General features: G+C 38.2%; 1 protein-coding gene across 2 annotated transcripts; it reads left to right on the top strand.

The window, feature by feature from the left end:
* The first annotated feature begins 11190 nt into the window (after nucleotides 1-11190).
* Nucleotides 11191-16132, top strand: Ttc7 (tetratricopeptide repeat domain 7). 2 transcript variants are annotated; one of them, XM_068290751.1, is made up of 10 exons: nucleotides 11191-11400; nucleotides 11459-11717; nucleotides 11778-12060; nucleotides 12119-12230; nucleotides 12289-13234; nucleotides 13287-13835; nucleotides 14720-14817; nucleotides 14882-14995; nucleotides 15059-15255; nucleotides 15312-16132. In XM_068290751.1, the coding sequence occupies exons 2-10, from the start codon at nucleotides 11582-11584 to the stop codon at nucleotides 15442-15444; spliced, it is 2568 nt and encodes an 855-aa protein (XP_068146852.1). In that variant the 5' UTR covers nucleotides 11191-11400; nucleotides 11459-11581; the 3' UTR covers nucleotides 15445-16132. The 2 variants fall into 2 exon arrangements, with proteins under 2 accessions (XP_068146852.1, XP_068146851.1); XM_068290750.1 differs by having other exon boundaries at nucleotides 11192-11400; nucleotides 14690-14817.
* The last annotated feature ends 2118 nt before the right edge of the window (nucleotides 16133-18250 follow it).

Genomic DNA, 18250 nt, shown 5'->3' with positions numbered 1-18250 from the left:
AAATTTTGCATGACCCAATGTAACTCCCCGCCCGGTTGCACTTTAGGACAAAACGATTCGCTTGACTTAACTGAGATTTGATTTAAGCCAAAGCATAAATGTCCAGTGAACTGTTTGACCAAAAGTAACTCAGCTTGACATTTAGCAAATTTCATTAAGAGATGATGGAAACGGAAATTAGAATGCATAAAAAAAGGAGTAGAAAAATTGAAAAATATTGTGGCATTGCCCTCTAACATCTACTATTCATAGAAGATATTCATCATTTTTTCATAGATGGAATAAATTTAAAGCCGAAATCATTGGACAATCGTCAAAGGTTCCCCCTAAGCCATGAATAACTCAAAAACATTCAATGCAATATGCAAAATTCAAATTGAATGTATGTTTCGTTTTTGTTTCAGTTCTCTCTTTTTGCTGGCAGGCCACACATGGCGTATGCGCAATATTTGTGTTTGTAATGGATGCGACAGCTGCAGTCAGCAAACGGGCAAAACCAAAAGCAAAGCCTACTAAGCCTTAACATGGCCAAAATGCCATTTCAAATGGCTTTCAATTTATTAATATTTTATACACACACAAACACATCATACACTCACACACACACACGTAAAGAGTGGTAAAAATGGCTTTCGGCCATTCAAGCGTAAAATCTGCATTACTCATACGCCACCAACACACAAAGTTAAGTTAAGTTAGGAGAGAGGGTAGAAGTTAAGAAGCATTGACCTAGGCCATATTATGATGCCTTTTACCTGACACACACACACACACACACACCACACACACACACCTCAAACATATGTACATAAATTATGCATTATATAAATTACGCAGAAAATTTCAACCCAAACACTGAGGAAGCGAGCAAGTAAATTTTCGGCATCAAGTCCTCCGGGCTTTGTAAGTGACTTGGCAATTGACTTCAACTCGTTGCCAACTTTGCCCCCATTCCCATTATGAAGTTTTCACAACATATTTTCGCATTCATCACTAGGCCAAAAACAACAATCAAAAACAACGGCAACAACAACAACATCAAAAAAAAAGTTAATTGAAGCACATCGCAGACTCATTTGTTATATGTATGAATGAGCGAACAAATTTCATTGTTCTTATTGCTGCTCTTGCTTTTCTGCACAATTAGCGAGACTTGAAAAAAAAGGGGGGAAAACTTTCCATTTTCATTTTGTAGGAAATTCTGTGTTTTTGGGGCAATTTACAAATTGCTTGCTGGCCAATACAAATAAATTTTCCATTGCATTGAGTTTTCTTATATGTACATTCTAGATGACCAAAATTGAATTCATTTGTTTGAACCCTTTGAGTTCGGTTTAAATTTAGTCAAAAGCTGAATTTTTCAATCCTTCGTTAAGGAAATGAGAAAGATTCCGAATTATAATAAGGATACCTAATTGATAACTTGTAAGAAATTACTTAAAAATTTATGTCTGAAAACCGAAATACTGTCAAGCTGAGATATGAAAGTTAAGCCTCAAAAATATTAACAATTTCCACAAAGACTTTAAATTACATTAAAACCTATTCTATCTACATGAATGTCATTTCATTTTCTAATTCAATTCTTTATCAGTCATCGATTACTACAGATAATCGTATCAATTAGCATTTCCATTCGACAGTTTATATATATATATTTTTGTTTTTCAATCAATGTCAGGCAAATTTCTTAAAGGGTTGGCTACACAAAACAGCTGAGCTTGTCCTTTTTCCACTTCTCTTGTAGCTGTTTGTAACGTTGACTCATTAAGGGGGGAAGGACAAGGGAAACGAGACGATGTTGAGACGACAAGAGAAAGGACAGAAATGAAACATCAGCCAGAAAGCTTTCGTCATTCTCTATGGTCCTGGCTCTCGCTTCAAGTGAAATAAATACACCCAAAGTCATGAAAAAAGAACAGACACACATACACACACACTCGCAAACAACTAGAAAGCAAACCAACAAACAAACAACATCTGAATAGAGATGAGAGAGTAAGTTGAAAATATATTGTAATAATATGGGGGAAAAAATTTAATCTCGGGACTATTTTATATGATGGGATTAGTTTTAAAAGGTATTGAGAAATGGAACACAAAAATAAAGCCTGACATGCATTTAAGGAGTGTGTTTATTCCATCCTTTTAGTATTAAGCTATGAAAGGTTTAAATTTTGATGTGATGAACTTAGTTGAAATTGAAGCAATTGGGAGAAGAAAGTCGCAATTCTTCCGTTTCTGACCATTTCAGGACATTTTTTGTTACAAGAATGTCTTATTATTTGTAAATCGTATATCTAAATCTTCTCAAACTTCTCGTGATTAAAATTCCTGCTCATCTCTAAACACGAATAACTCTTATAGGTTATTGTTGTTGTTGTTTGTGTTATTACATATTTGGTTTGAGTTGGGTAGAGGTAAAGAAAATGTCTGGCTTGACGACGACATCGTCGCCACTCGACTTGACTTGAATGGAGCAGGTCCAGGTCCAGGTCCCAGGCAGGACTTGTGTTGTTTTGCCTGTGTGTCTAGACTCTAGAGAGGAGACGGGGGAGAAAGAGAGAGAGAGAGAGAGAGAGTAACAATTTTCATTTTCAACGCCAAATGCCGGGCGCAAAAAACGCATAAAATTTTACGAGCCGAGTCAGTAGCAGAGAACTGAAGCTGGAGCATCAAGGATCCTGATGGTCCTTTTATTTGGGGTTGGAGGTGGCTGGATGGATGGATAGATGGGTGAATGGGATGGCAACGACTCCCACGTTAAAAGTTTAGCTTTCGTGTTTGGGCCATAAAAATGCGTGCAGTTGATTTTGGAGTTAGGAGAAAACGCTTCAATGGAGTTCAGCGAGCATTTGGGGACTTAGCTAAGGCAAAAACCTTTAGAGTTCATTAGGGGATTTGCGGCTGAATGGTAAAGGGTTAACAGGAGTAACACAACCAATGGAAAAGTGGGCATAGATGGAGAGTGGGAGTGTGGAGGTCTGGGCTCCAGGTGATGTTTGCCAATGCCAGCTTCTTTTTTTTATTGAGCTGGTGTGAAGCTTTCTCGCTTTTCTTTCGCCTTTACTTTCCGCTCCTTTTGGTAGCAATAACATTTAAGTGGCATTAGCTGTTGTAGCATTTTGTTTGGGCCTGGTTATGAGGCGAAATAAAAGTGAGATTGGAGCATTGTGAAATTAGCGGTAAATGAGCAAGGTTAGTGGCCTGAAACATGGAGAAGGAGAAGACAAGTGAAAGCCAAAGAATGGCAAACTTTTCCACCGCTTTCCACGGGGCATTTAAGTTCAATGGGCAATTCTAAGAGCAGAAGAAGAAGCAGAAGCCGGTAGGATCATAAAAACGTTGCTAAAAACTGTAAACTGTGAAATGAGAAACTGTGGAAGGCAAGAACCTGAACAGCAAATTAAGCCATACAATGTATACAAGTATATTCAAGGTAGCATAGAGAATGGAAAGTATTTTGAATATCTTAATATCTCTTAACTGTCTATCTGCCATTGCTTTTCAATTGCTTAACAAAAATTTTAAACTTAAATTGTATTTTCCTTGAATCTGGCAAATATTTAAACTTGTGGTAAATCAATTCTCTTGCAAATGACACAGAAAGGTCAAAACTTAAGGCCCAGACTTTGGTATTCCCTATAAAAAATACCATTTTCCCCATGATATAAAGTTTTAGTTCGTTCTTTATCTTGGCTTTATGGGGAGTGAGACTCAGACTCGGTGAGCTAAACTCGACTTTCTTCATATGAGCAAACTAAGTCAGAAGCATTGAAATCATTGTACTCAAAACAGAATATGGATCAAGATTAAAAGGCCATCAAGGGCATCAATGTGAAGTTTAATAATTCAAAACAAAAACTTTATTACGAAAAGGTTTACCAATCTGTAGAACACTTCAAATTCACTTTTTACCCAAGATTTCAACCAGAAGAACCCATTCAAAATGGACTTTTGCCTGATAAACCTAAACAATTTGCTTTCCATCTGTTCTGTGGACCAATAAGACGATTTTGAAACGTTTAACAAAGAACAAACGAAAAACTTTCCAAAGATAAACCGATAAAGGAACTTTATCTTGAGATGATTTCGCAGGGTGCTGCCAAAATTTAGATTCCTCTAATACGCTTTTCTTCTAATGTCTTTCAGGGTATAGAAATTTTTGAAGAAAAAGTAAAGCGCAAAACTTTATGCTCATAAATTTTATTTGATAAAATTGTTAGCGCCAACACTTTTCCCTTTGGTGTTTTGTTTTCTGTTTTTTTTTTTCTTTCTTGACAATGTGCGTGCTTGGGGACTGACAACCCTTTGTCCCCAACCACCTTTCGATTGGCTACCCTCCCCTACCCCAAACTCTTTCCGCTTGCCAAAGACTTAGTCACAACTTTATTAAAATTCAAGACGACAACCAAACCGCAGACCGCAGTAAACGAAATGGAATAAAAAAAATATCGAACAAAAACCGCAAAATGCCAAGAAAATGTATTAAAAAAATATTGAAAAGATAAGAAGTAGAGGCAGAGGACGAGGGAAAAGTTTCAAGAGAAGTCTCATATGCTGGCTGTTGGCTTAGGGGCAAAATCAATGTTCGAATGGAATTGGAGAGGAGCAGATGCTCCTTCTAAGACTCCCAGTCTCTTTGGCTCCTACTCCATAAGTCTCCTGTTCTTGCGACGTCCTTACTGCTTGTTCTGCTACTTCTCGTCCTCGTGTTGCTGCTGCATCATCCTGTTCAGTGATTTGTGGCCTGCGTCTTAATTTAACCAACAAGAGACAATTGCTGACTAATGGAAAATGGGGGAAGGCATGAGGGGGAAAGTTGTAAAAGTTTTTAAAATAGTTTTCCTTCATTCCTAGAAAACTTTTCATTTGGCCAAAAATAATTTGTATGCTGCAGTCCTAACTAACATGAAAAGTTTTTCCTACTTTTCCCTATTTTTTTTTTTTTTTGTGTCAATTTATTTATTTTTATTTTTCATTCCTTCGGCAATGCTTTGATACCCTGTAAATATTTCAAGGAGAATCTAGATTTGACTCACATGTGATTCTGATTGTGCTTTTTGGTCTAAACACTTTTTAGCCTTTCTTCTTGTGTGGTCATTGTCCTTTTTGCTGTCCTTTTCTTTGGGAATTGTTCCTTTTGACAATTGCCATTGAGAAATGGCATTGAGTTTGGTTGTCCTTGTGTGTGTGTGTGTGTGTGTGTGTGTGTGTGTGTGTGTGTGTGTGTGTGTGTGTGTGTGTGTGTGTGTGTGGCTCCTGGCTTGGTCCTGGAATGTATTGACATAGCGCTAAATTTTTCAGTTTCAGTTTTGTTTGCTCTTCCACTAGAGTTACTCTATCTCTTTCCTTTCTCTCTCAATCTTTCTCTCTTTGTGCTTGTGTGACTAGTTAAAGTTTTATGCTCTTTTTGGGAAACATTTACTAAAGCCAGTTAAATGGGTGTTCAACTGTATGAAAAGGACATTTGATATGGAAGAAAAAGTATAGTGAAAAGTTCACTCAACGTTTTACATATGCATAAAATATTTTCCCAAGGGGCAATTAAGAAGATTTTCTTCTTTCGTTTTTTTGGATAATAAATTAATTTAAATATTTAAAGCCTTTAGTTATTTTGCTGTTACTGGGCAAGCCATGAGAGCAACAGAAAGGGAGGAGAGATTGTCATGGTAGATAGGCAGGATCACGTCCTGGCAACATGCGACAACAGGCAAACAGCCAAGCGTAAACTTAACTGACAAGTGGAGACTTAACTTCCATAACAAATTGCATTCCAATTGCACGTCAGCAGCAGCCCAGGAACAGACCAGGAGTTGGAGCTGAAACAGGAGCAGGCCAGAAGGCAGTCATAAGCAAACACACACACACACACCCAGAAACTCCTCACACACTCGCCACCTCAGGGCAGAACTCTGTTAATTTAAATTGCTTTAAAAAAAAATATATGTGCAGATGAGAGAGAGAAAAAAAAGCAGAAATGAATGCAAAACTCAACTCTTGACTAGCGACTTGCTGCCATGCACGAAATAATCCTAAAGGGTGTGAAAAAAAGCAGATTCTATATGGCAGATGCAGGCAGAATGCAGTCAAGAAGAATGTGCACATGAATACAAACATATATTCATATACAGCAAATGAAAAGGAGTAGAAGAAATGAGCGCCCTCGTGACTGAAAAGAAGGAAAAAAAAACCCAACACACACACAAAATTATGCAACTTGGCAACTGAAGACACATCAACCACTCACCCACACATCCACCCAACCAACCAGCCTCTTTCTCTCCCTGCTGGCTAGAAGGAAATGCTTCAACCTTAGACGCGCCACTTGGCCATAAGTCTCAACTTGTTTTTCCTTCATGCCACAATGTTGCATAAATAACACAAAATCATTTTGGCTGCATTTGCCATTCAATTAAATGTTGAAGAGTGGGGCAAAGAATAAACAAAAAACCACACACTAACTTAAACTAATTGCTTCATAAATGGCGAGACAAATTGCATAAATTTGCTTGAACAAATTAAGCAAAACATTTTCTTGCCAATTATGTCCCTACTATGGAGAAAGTTTCCCTCGTTTTCCAAAGTCTAATTCAATCTGAGTTGACAAGCATTTTATAACCAGAATTCAACCCTTTAGAATATAAAGAATTAGAATTAAACATTGCGTTTAAGCAGGCACGTGGTCAATCTTGTGAAGTGGATTATTTTAAGCTTTGTTCACTTCATTTAGTTGTAATTCCCAATTAGTTTAAGCGTAGAAGCCATATTTTCCACGCTTGTGATTCTGAAGTTCTTTATCAAAGTCGGCTAATGCTATGGATATGGATATGGCTATATCTATTAAGAAAACCTGCTTACCTTTTGTGTTGCATTCGAATGACTATCCTTCAGAGGTTTGACCTTGAGCCGGCTTGAAGGCAAAAAATATTGTTAGATATCCTTTTTAGGCAAACTTAAATGAAAAAGTAAACTCTAAAACTAAAGTGAAAGATATTAAGAAAGATATTTTAAAAGGAATAGATTGGGAATAAAAACATTACTAAAAATCGTTCTAAACTTCAAAAAACTTCTTTCTCATCGAATAATAAAGGAAGGGGATCAAAACTTAGATACTTTAAACAAAACAAGTCCTATTATTTTTGAAAAGAAGAATTGTTTGATAACCTGACGAAAGTCAAGACAAAAAAAACAACAAAGTTCGAAAAAGGATTCCATAATCAGTTCATTGTAGACCTCTAATTGACATAACTGTTAACACTTCGAATTTCAACTGTATGTACAAAATTTGGGAGGATTTCATGCAATGTTCCCATGCAGAAAAATTTGTATGCGAAATTATGCCAAGTCAGAAAGTCGTCTTTGACTGTATAACTAAGCATTTCCCCCTCCCTTAGCTCCCGCGTATTCCCCTGTTCCTCTTCAAAATCTATTTGCCTAAGCCTTTTTCACTAGCTCTAACTAAGTAAATAAACACAATGGTGAATTAGAAAAATGGGATGGAGGAAGGAGCAGGGGAAATGGCACGCAACTTGCCACTGTTGGCGCCACTTACCATCCCTACCTCCTCTCTCTAATCCTTACCCCCTTGCCAACATAGCGAACCCAACTGTAGGCTTCTCCCTAGGCAGTTTATAGCCGTTTACTTTGACATATCGCAGAGACCCGGGCTAATGGAGCATACGAATATATATTTTGTGTATGTAAGTACAGAACCGGCAGAAATTATGCTACAGAGCAGCAGAACTAACTTGGCACAAAATCAGACGATTTACATGCAGGCCAAAATGTTGATTAGAAAATTAATTAAGGTTTTTACGATGCCTTCCAGTTTTTACGAGACGAAACAGTTATGAGCAGTCATCACCCCCTCGTTCGTCCTCCTCCCTTGCCTTTGTCTCTCACTCTCTCTCTCTCTCTCTCTCTTGCTCGGTTCTTTCTCCCATTTCTCTGAAAAACTTTCGCTTTAGCGAATTTACGACATTTTTATGACAGGCTGCCATGCGAGGAGCAGGACGAAAAAAACAAACGCTCGTAAAAAAAGTGCGTAAAACTTTCCTTCTACCAGGAGCAGGAGCAGGCAGCCAGGCAGTCGTCAGCAGCTGATAAAGAGGAGCTCTCCTGCCCGTATTGCTGCTCCTCATCATCATCCTTTTGCCACCAATTGGTAGCATATGCAGATGAGTTCACCATAAAATTCTCTGAATCATAAATTATACCCCAACATCGAGGACTCGTCTTCTCTCTCCCATGCTCTGCTCTGCTATGTGTGAATGTAACCACACTTTGGGTGGAATAAAATTTCAATTCAATCAACCTTTTGTGCCAGAACAAATGATTGACAGTGCTTACTAATGACTCCCAAATATCAAGTAGTCCGAATGTAGCGGGGGACTTACTAACTTCATAATGGGAAGAAATGGAAAACTTTTGTGTTCTCTTCTTTTGGAAATTTAAAAGGAAATTTAGAATTGACCCTAATTAAACACCCTTCCTGGAGCTTTGAAGCCTTAAAACAGCTTAAGAAAAGCCAAATATCATTAAGAAAATGATTCTTTGTTAGATTTGATTAGTTATCCTGGCATAATATGTTAGTTATGGAACGATCTGGTTCCTCATTCTATTGTAGGTAAGATCGTCAAAAGATGGATGTCCAAAAGTATATAGATTCATTATATTGATGTTGGCTGTTAACATTGGTTTGTTTATCAAGATTTATTTATCAAGAATTTCCTTCTATTCATTAAACAATTGGATTTTATTTGAAAATCATTCTATTCAAAACTTCAGTGAAATGTTAGCTTAACTTAGAGCTAGAAACCTGCTCCTCATGCATTAAGTTATGTAGATGGATTTATTTTATATGCCATCGTAAGTCCTTCAACTCTGTTTAATAGCCTTTCCTGCTTATTATAGTGGCCCATGTCCCACTTCTGCCCACTTACCCACAAACAGTACCCCCTCCCTCCGACCAAAGAAGCCAACCCTCATATTTTTTTTTTTTTGGAATCGAAAAATGCAGGCAAACGAAAGGGGGAGGATTTGTGCATTGTGCACGAGATGGCAACTTGACGAAATCATTATTTTTGCCTCGACATTTATTGATGCCATAAAGTTGAAGATTTATGCATTGCCACACCCCCCCAGTGGGCGCACATACACACACACACAATCGCGCTCAGTGCAACCGAAAAAAAAGGAAAACCACCCGCCAAGACATTGATACCCTAGACGAGACGGAATGAAATCGTTGCGGCCATGTCAAATATATATTTTTTCCCCCATTTTTTTTGGCATATTTCAGAGAGAGGGAGAGAGATGGAAGAGGATTTACTCCTTATCTCACTCGCACAACAGCGTGTTAATTTATTTAAATTGACTACGTGGTAGAGTTTACGTTTACCAAGCGACGCAAGACGCACAATAAGTTGGCCAAATGTGTAGTAGGAGCTATGGGGGAGGCGGGAGGACAACTGGCTGCCATCTCAATGTTTGCACAAATTCCACATTTTACTGCTCGTCAGGTTCAGCTTCAGCTCTGCTTTTTGTCTTGCAATGCAAACCAATTTGCAGACTGAGGACAGGAATATATATGTACATAGAAGTGACTGTGATTCAAAGGGGTTAAGTTATAACAGACTTTCGCAATGAGCTACAAAACACATAAAAAGTTGAAATATATCAAGGAATGGGTGAATACAATCAGCAATCAGAGGTGGAGCAATGTAAATGAATCCAACTTTAGCTTGAAAATCTGTTAAGTTGAAAGATATTCTCTGAAAAGTATGCTACACAAATTTCTAAATTCGATAAGGCAACATTTTATTTTTTTTTAATTTTTTCTAATCAGCCAATTAAAATAAATATTTTTTGCTTCATTTTATACAAGTTTTAGTTGATTTGGTTTACTAAGATTCACAAAAATGCAAAAAAAGGCGCTTTACCTCATTCATTATGCCAATCCCTTCTAATCATTGCAATAAGCTGATTTAATGTAGCGCACAACGCATAAAAACTCATTTGGAAGAGTGTCTCCTGCCTGAGCTAAATGTGGCTGGACGCCAACAGAACGAAAGACAACAGCATGGAGAAATCATCAGCACCCTCAATGCAACACAGTGGATCATCGGTGGCAGGTAACGGGGTGCTAGAGCTCGGGGAGGCGGGCAGAGTCCTTCAAGTGCAGCACATTGGCCGTGCCTCTTGGCATCAGCAATTCGCGTGTCAACAATATAAGCGCAATAACTTAAGGAGGGACAACAGATGGGTCTGATGGAATGCTCCAGGTGCTCTAGGTGCAAGGCTAATTAACTGGCAAATGCATTTTCAACAAGGTGAAATATTAACAATGTAGAAAATTCTGGTTATAATACACGTTCTTTTAAATTTCAGTTTTAAAGTGAAAATCTGTTCAACTTAGGGTCAAAAACATAAAAAAAAAAAGAGAAAGTGAATAGAAAAGTAAAGTACTTTTCTGAAATATGTCTCTTGTTTCCTCATTAATTAAAATATTTTTTTCTAGTTTTAGAATTTGAAGAATGTTGTGTGAAAAGTTAGGCTAGGCTAGTGTATGGATTTAGTTTTCATCTAAGCCGAAGTCCTTAGTTGCAAATAGTTAGTTGTAAAATATATGTATATACCTAGATAGTTTACTATAACTATATCCTATACTTATAATAAGAATAACATGTATATAAAACAAATAGCCCCAAATTGTTCTTATCTTTACCGAAAAAGGTTTTTTGTAAGCATTCCAAGCAAACCAAGTTGAGCCATCTCGACTCATTCGTTGAATAAACTTGAGCTAGATTTAAAATTCGCGCTAATTTTCACTACAAAGTTATCGATAAATATCGATAAAGGGACACATGGTATTTTTCGCAAGTTGGCAGCCACCGTTGATTAATTAAACCTACCTGCTAATTTTAAACCACACGGATGATATTCCAACTAGTGGCCTTTTAACTAGCTGTCCTCAATCGCCTTAATTCTGCTGTCTTCTCCATCTTAGCAAAGCACATTAATACAAAAATTAGTTGCGTGTGTTGCTAGACGGGAAATGGAACTTACCCAGTGTGTATTTCAAAAGAAATGCAAAGTTGCGCCAAAATAAGTGATGTGGAGTGCATGATATTACCACTATCGATAGTAAGCAAAAATTATCGATATCATCAGCACTACCGATGCAAGGTCGAGAGTCCACCCCTGCAACTCGAACAAAAACAAAATTGTTGTTGTTTTATTTTTGTGATTTCGACGGATTTTCGGTATAACGCGGCTGCTGTTTTGTTTTTAAAACGCCCCCACCCCGATAAAAAGGACAAAAACGTGCTAAAGAAACGGTGGCACCACCCTTTCTGCCCACAAGAAGAGCGTCCATCTGATGGCAAGAGGGTCAAGGTAAGCAAAAAAACTCGCGAAGAAATTGACCTTTTTGCAATTTTAATTTAATTAACAGCAAGAGGCAATGCTGTAATTAACGTGAAGGGCACGACGCACACACACACACACACACGCCTACACATTGACACGCACACACGGGCACACAGCAGCAGCATCATCGTCTAGTCAGAGTCTCCAAATGGCCAATACCAATAGGAATATGCGTAACAACACGACCAAAGTGGAAGCCCTCATCGAGAGCTGCCGAAGTGAGGGCAAGTGGCAGAGGGTCATTGAATTGACCGACGAACTAAAGACCGGATCGCCCCACAATGGTGAGTCAATCAAAGCAAAAGTAAATCTCAAAGATTATATAACTTGGAATTTTTTTGTAGAGTGCCTGGCCAACTTTTTGGTGGGTGAAGCGCGCCTGGAGAACTATCTGGAGGAGAATGCTCTCCCCTCCGAGTCGAACTTTGGACGGGCCAAAAGTGGTTTAGCTGAGGCACGGCGTTTTCTTAATTTGGCTTTGGGTGAGAGCGGTCAGAAGGCGGGCATAGCTCTCGATGCCTATCTTCTGCTAGCCAAATTGTGTTTCGCCTGTGGCGAATATGAAACCAGTTTGGATAACTTTGTCAAAGCGGAGCTGAATACCCTGGCTGAGAAGGAGCTGACCCTGTGAGTTCTCCTTTGTCCACTGAAAAGTCTTCCTATTAACCCTCCAACCTCTTTCCAGGCGAAGCCTCAAAATCTTGGCGGAATCGTATGCCATTAAGGGTCTTTGCCTCGAGCAGCAGAGCTTAAAACCCACTTCCAAGTTTAAAAAGGCCGAAAAGGACACAGAAATGGTGAGTTCGAGTCTAACATTGAAGGTCAAGTCATTATTGCTTCCCTGTCTTCCAACAGATAAGCTGCTTTGAACGTGCCTCGGATCTGGGACTGCTCTACCTACAGGAATATGATATAGTCAGTGGAAGTAATAATTCCTCTAATAATTCCACCGCCGGCTCCACTCTCAATGTCAATGCTTTAAGTGTACAACAATCGGCGAGTAGTTTTGCCATCAGCAGCACCATTCCCAGTGCCCAGAGCAACGCCACTCCAGAAGTGAATCGCCGCATGGGTGCCATACTGGAGACGGCCCTTCAGCGGGCTCCCATTGTATTGATTAAAACGGGAAAACTACCAACTGCCGTGGAACGGTACAGAATAATGTTGAATGCCATTGAAACGAGGGCCACGCAATCGTTGCGTCTTACACTGGCCCGCCAATTGGCTGAGGTCCTGCTGAGAGGTGTCTCTGGAACAGTTTACATTGCCCCCTTTACCACCAAGTCAGGTGGCAGTACTCTACGTGGCGGGAGCTCCTCTAAGAAACTATGGAAGCCACGTAAATATGCAGCACGTCAGCAATTTTCGCCCAAGAATCAACAGGAGGAAGTCATTTTGCTGCTTCTAATAGCCGAAGCATTAGCCGTACGTGATACGGTTCTCTCGCAGAGTCCGGAATTCCGACAGGTACGTCAGTTTGCCATGGGCAATGTTACAGCTGTCTACGATCTCCTAACCCTCGCCACTGTACGCTGGGGCCTAGTGCAATTGCTCAATGAATCCTTCGAGAAGGCCTTAAAATTCAGTTTCGGCGAGCAGCATATATGGCGGCAATATGGGCTCAGTTTGATGGCAGCTGAAAAGCATGCCCAGGCCTTAAGAGTTTTGCAGGAATCCATTAAGCTAATACCAAGTGATCCGTTGCCCTGTCTCTTGGCCTCTAAATTGTGCTACGAAAGTTTGGGTGCAGTTAAACAGGGTTTGGACTTTGCCCAGCAGGCACTGAAGCGGGAAGTTAAGGGTAGGTGGCCATTTAATCCTCCTCTTATCAAACTAATGTCCATATTATTCAGGCCTACGTCCAACGCGCAGTCAACTCTTTGTGGGCATTGGCCATCAGCAATTGGCCATTCAAGCCACATTGAAGAGCGAGAGGGATGCGTGCCACAAGTTGGCCTTGGAGGCTTTAGAGCGAGCTGTCCAACATGATGGCAATGATCATTTGGCCGAGTATTATTTATCCCTGCAGTATGCTTTACTCAATCAATTGAATGAGGCCCTAACCCATATACGTTTCGCTTTGGCTTTGCGCATGGAACATGCTCCCTGTCTTCATTTATTTGCGCTACTCCTGACCGCATCGAGGCGACCACGTGAAGCTTTGGGTGTGGTAGACGATGCTCTGTACGAATTTCCCGATAATCTGCAATTGCTGCATGTGAAGGCACATCTTCAACTTCACCTGGAGGACCCGGAGACAGCTTTGGCCACTGTTCAGCATATGCTAGCCGTTTGGCGTGATAATTACGAGGCTCAATTAACCGCCGAAGAGGAAAAGCATTCCGATACCAAGAGTGGCGTTCATTTAGTCCATTCCTCACAAATGTCCGATAAGGATTCAAGTAAGTCATCAATCAGTTTTTCTCCTTGTTTCTCAATTACAGACTTGCTCATAACTTATTAAATAATCTATAATATTCTGTATATATACATATATATCTGATATTTATACGGAATGTCTCTCTCTCTCTCTCTGTTTGTGTATGTGTGTGTAATACATAAAACATAAACAACAAAAACAAAATATACCAAAAACCTCTCTAAAAACACAAAAATTGATATCAATAATTGTAAGTCGCCAAGGATATTTCAATTTCAAGCTTTAAGAAACAGTATTGAATTCGGTATATCGAATATTTTTATGCCTTTCTTTATTTTGCGGATAAAATCTGCATATTAATAAGGGCATAACATAATACTTTTTTCTCAATTTTAAAATTTTTACTCTAAAATTTATTTTCTATTAAGGGGTTACAAGGAATTCTTGTTCAAGTACAGAAGAAAGACATAAATCCATAATTTACAGATCTAAAACAACTTCTTAGAGCCTCTTATCGACTACTATTTCGTCTATTCTATCTCAAAGTCCAAGTCAGTTTCTGTTTCTCCTTGTAACCCCTTATAGCACTTATTCTTGTAGAACTCTTTTGACCTTTTGTTTAAATTCTTAAACGTTAAATATCACTACACACGAAAACTTTATTAATTACTTATCTTCTCATGTAGTTTGTCTTAAGTTTTGCAAATATAAAAATTAGTTTTAGTAAAAACTTCTACTTACCTAATACTTAGCTTGTTAAAAATTCATGTTCTTGCCTGATCTTAACACTAAACTTAAACAATCTAGCACTTGGTTCATAACTCTTTCTCCGAGTTTGTACTTGCTTAATAATTTTAAATTTCAAATTTAAAATAGATTCCGTCTATGCTGCTTCGTTGGCTGCAGTGTCTCGTGTGGAGCAGGCCTTGAGTGAGGCGGCCAGTTCGTTGAGTTCATTTACACAAAAACCAGGACCACGTAGACCCTGGATGCTCCAAATTGAGGTACGTTTTAAAGACATATTGCTTAAAAAATACAACTTATTGATATTTAAATTTCATATTTTAGATTTGGTTATTGCTCGCCGATGTTTATTTGCGTATTGATCAGCCCAATGAGGCATTGAATTGCATACACGAGGCCTCACAGATATATCCGCTGTCGCATCAGATAATGTTTATGGTAAATGAAGTTAAGATTGTATTGAAATATATTTTTCTATATATTGGAATGTCTCTCTTTCAGCGTGGTCAAGTCCATGCCTATTTGGATCAATGGGTCGATGCCAAGCAATGTTTTCTTAATGCTGTGGCCGCCAATCCCAATCATACAGAAGCTTTGCGTGCTCTCGGTGAAACGCATTTAATATTGGGCGAGCCACGTTTGGCCGAAAAAATGCTTAAAGATGCAGCCAAATTGGATCCCAATTGTCCCAAGATATGGTAAGAGCTACGGGAGATCTTTTTAGACAAATTGCTTTTAATTGACTTTTTTTCAGGTTCTCTTTGGGCAAAATATTGCAAACTTTAGGCGATTATAATGCATCAGCTGATTGCTTTGCCACCTCATTGCAATTGGAGCCAACGTGTCCTGTACTTCCGTTTACCTCGATACCATTAATTTTTGAATAAGTGCATTTGTTTTTTCTTTTTGATTAATTTTGCTTTTTGTTGATTTTACAAGTATTTAGTACCTCAATTTAACCTTAAACTGAACAGCAATATTACTTACTTATTGATAAAAACAAAAATGTTTAAAACAACTCCACATTAACTTTATATTTAAGGTTGTTTTGCCCCCTCGTCTCCTCTCCCATGTTGGATGCCTCGTTTTCTGTTTTGTTGTCAGTATTAGCAACAAATGTATTTTTTGTGTGTATTTATTGTATATGTGAATGAATTTAACAAAAGACCTTAACCAATATAGATAAATATTGATATTGTAATTGATAAAGAGAGCGAGAAGAAGTTAAACAAAACAAAAAAATGTTATCCGTCACAAAAAACAAAAACAATTAAAATCTATGTACTATATATATATATATATAATGTGTGTAGGTAGTTTACTATCTTGTGTAGAAATCTATCTTAAACATTACTCCAATTGTAAAATCCAATTTTTGTGTATGTGTTTTGTTATTTATTGAAATATAATAATGTATTTGGTTGAAGAGATCAATAATGAACAAGCCCTTGCCTAAGATTTAACTTTGATCTAGGCAAGTTAATCTGTGTCTGTCTTTTTCGGATGTTTCCTATGCCGAGTCATATATGTATTTATTTTTATGAAAATAAATTATCAGCATTTCCAGAGAATGAATTTATAGACAATTATCAAATGTTCCAAAGAAACTATTATGGCATAAATTTTGATCCCATTGAAAAATTTTGAGAGAATTTCACAAAATTTGCCATCAGTAAGCCATTATTCTTATACCATGCACCCATAGTAGATAGTGTGGTATATAAAAGTCGTTAATATATATGTGTCCTATGTATGTATGTATAGAAGGAAGCTTCACCGACCAGCTTACTTTAAACCATTTGTTTAAGAATAAACATCGTGTTCATCTGAAGCGGCTTCACCAAATCAGATGCACTAAAGAAAACATAATACAACTGTACTTCTGTCACAAACAGCTAGTCTAGCATATAACTAAAACCAGAGGGCCGGGGCTAAGTTCGACCGCGTCAAAGTTTGTATACCCTTGCAACTTTTTTGGTAACTCTTTCCTTACCTATTAGCCATCAATGTGGAAGAACGTTTTATCTAAAAAGGCTTATGTTTGCGAAAGAATGGCCTACAATCATAGGAAATAACGAAGATATTGATCAAAGTCACTGTTTTCCACCGATCGTTCCTATAGGAGCTATATGATATAGTCACCCGATCTTTATCAAATTCGACACAGTCATTAACAGATATATTAAATTAAGAAATGTTTAATTTGAAAACAATCACGTTAAAAGTAACGAAGTTATTTACAAAAGTCACTGTTTTCGCCCGATCGTTCCTATGGGAGCTATATGATATAGTCATCCGATCTTGATCAAACTTGGCACAGTCGTTTATAAGCGTAATAAACTCTCTAATATTAAGTTTCACGATTATAACATAGAAAATAACGAAGTTATTGAGACATTGGGGTTTGTATGGGAGCTATATGATTTAGTGGTCCGATCCGGCTGAATTCGAGATATACAACGCCTGCAGTATATACAAGCCTATGTGCAAAATTTCAGCTCTGTAGCTCTTACGATCTAGGAAGAGTTTGCGTTGATCCAGACGGACGGACGGACGGACATGGCTAGTTGAACTCGTCTCGTCGTGCTGATCAAGAATATATATACTTTGTATGGTCGGAGATGCTTCATTCTATGCGTTGCACACTTCTGACCAAAATTAATATACCCTTTTTGCAAGGGTATAATTACAATCAGCCACACACATTGTGGAAAAACACTTGTAATACTAAACTAACCCAAAATATCACAACGGCAGGAGGTCATGTGGCCGAAGCCGTGCCCAAGATAATAATAATTTTCAACCCCCGATAACGTGGGATTTGAGTCTCATTAGAATAAGATATTTTAAGAACAATTGTTAAGCCTAAGATTCCCTATATAAACTCCATACTTTTGTTAATAAAATCAGTTCATATTTTGAATTCAACGAATGAAGATTGGGCATTTTTCCTTCTCTCCGGGAATCCCTATTCACCATTTGTTCTTAAATTTTGAATAAGTCACTTTCCTGTATGGTATACTGAAGTCGGTGCGACGACACACTTCAATCTATTTTTTGGACAGAAATCGTATAAATAGCTGAAATTAATAAATTTTGTTAAATTCTAAAAGAGGTTGCATTCGCGGTGGATCAATTTTTTCGGTAAATTACTCTAATTAGGAATAAATTGTATATCAGTAAAAAATTTCTTCTCTTATTTAGAATTGTCCTTGCTTCGCCACTAGTCCTGTAGTGAAATTAAAATGTTTAGAATAACATTGTTAATATTACTAATTGCAACATGGCTTGCCGTTGATGCTGTTAATCCAACAGCAGAACAAATATGTTATCACTCAGCCGGAGTTCCTGAAATGGCTGTTCGAGGACGACCCGTAAATATTCCAGCGCTTCATGGAGAACAAGATATTCCAGTTACTATAGCACTGAGTCGGCATCATATCATTCCATATCAAACGATGAGAAGGTTTTTCAATAGTCTTTTACATGACCGAGACCATACATATTTTCAACGCCTATACAATGAAGTTTTGCGTCCTGCGGCAGAACAGTCATCAATACCGTTTCGTGAACTTCGACACATGCATGACATAGGGACTCCGGAGCAAGTTGTGCTCGCCAACTTGGAAGAACGGATTACCGATCAGACTGTAGCACAGACAATATTTATGTGGCTTCCGTTTAATATTTTTA

This window comes from Drosophila tropicalis, unplaced genomic scaffold (assembly GCF_018151085.1).
Source record: "Drosophila tropicalis isolate 14030-0801.00 unplaced genomic scaffold, ASM1815108v1 contig_593, whole genome shotgun sequence".
Classification (NCBI taxonomy): domain Eukaryota; kingdom Metazoa; phylum Arthropoda; class Insecta; order Diptera; family Drosophilidae; genus Drosophila; species Drosophila tropicalis.
Note: the sequence above shows the minus strand (reverse complement) of the source record. Positions and strands in the feature narration are given on the sequence as shown.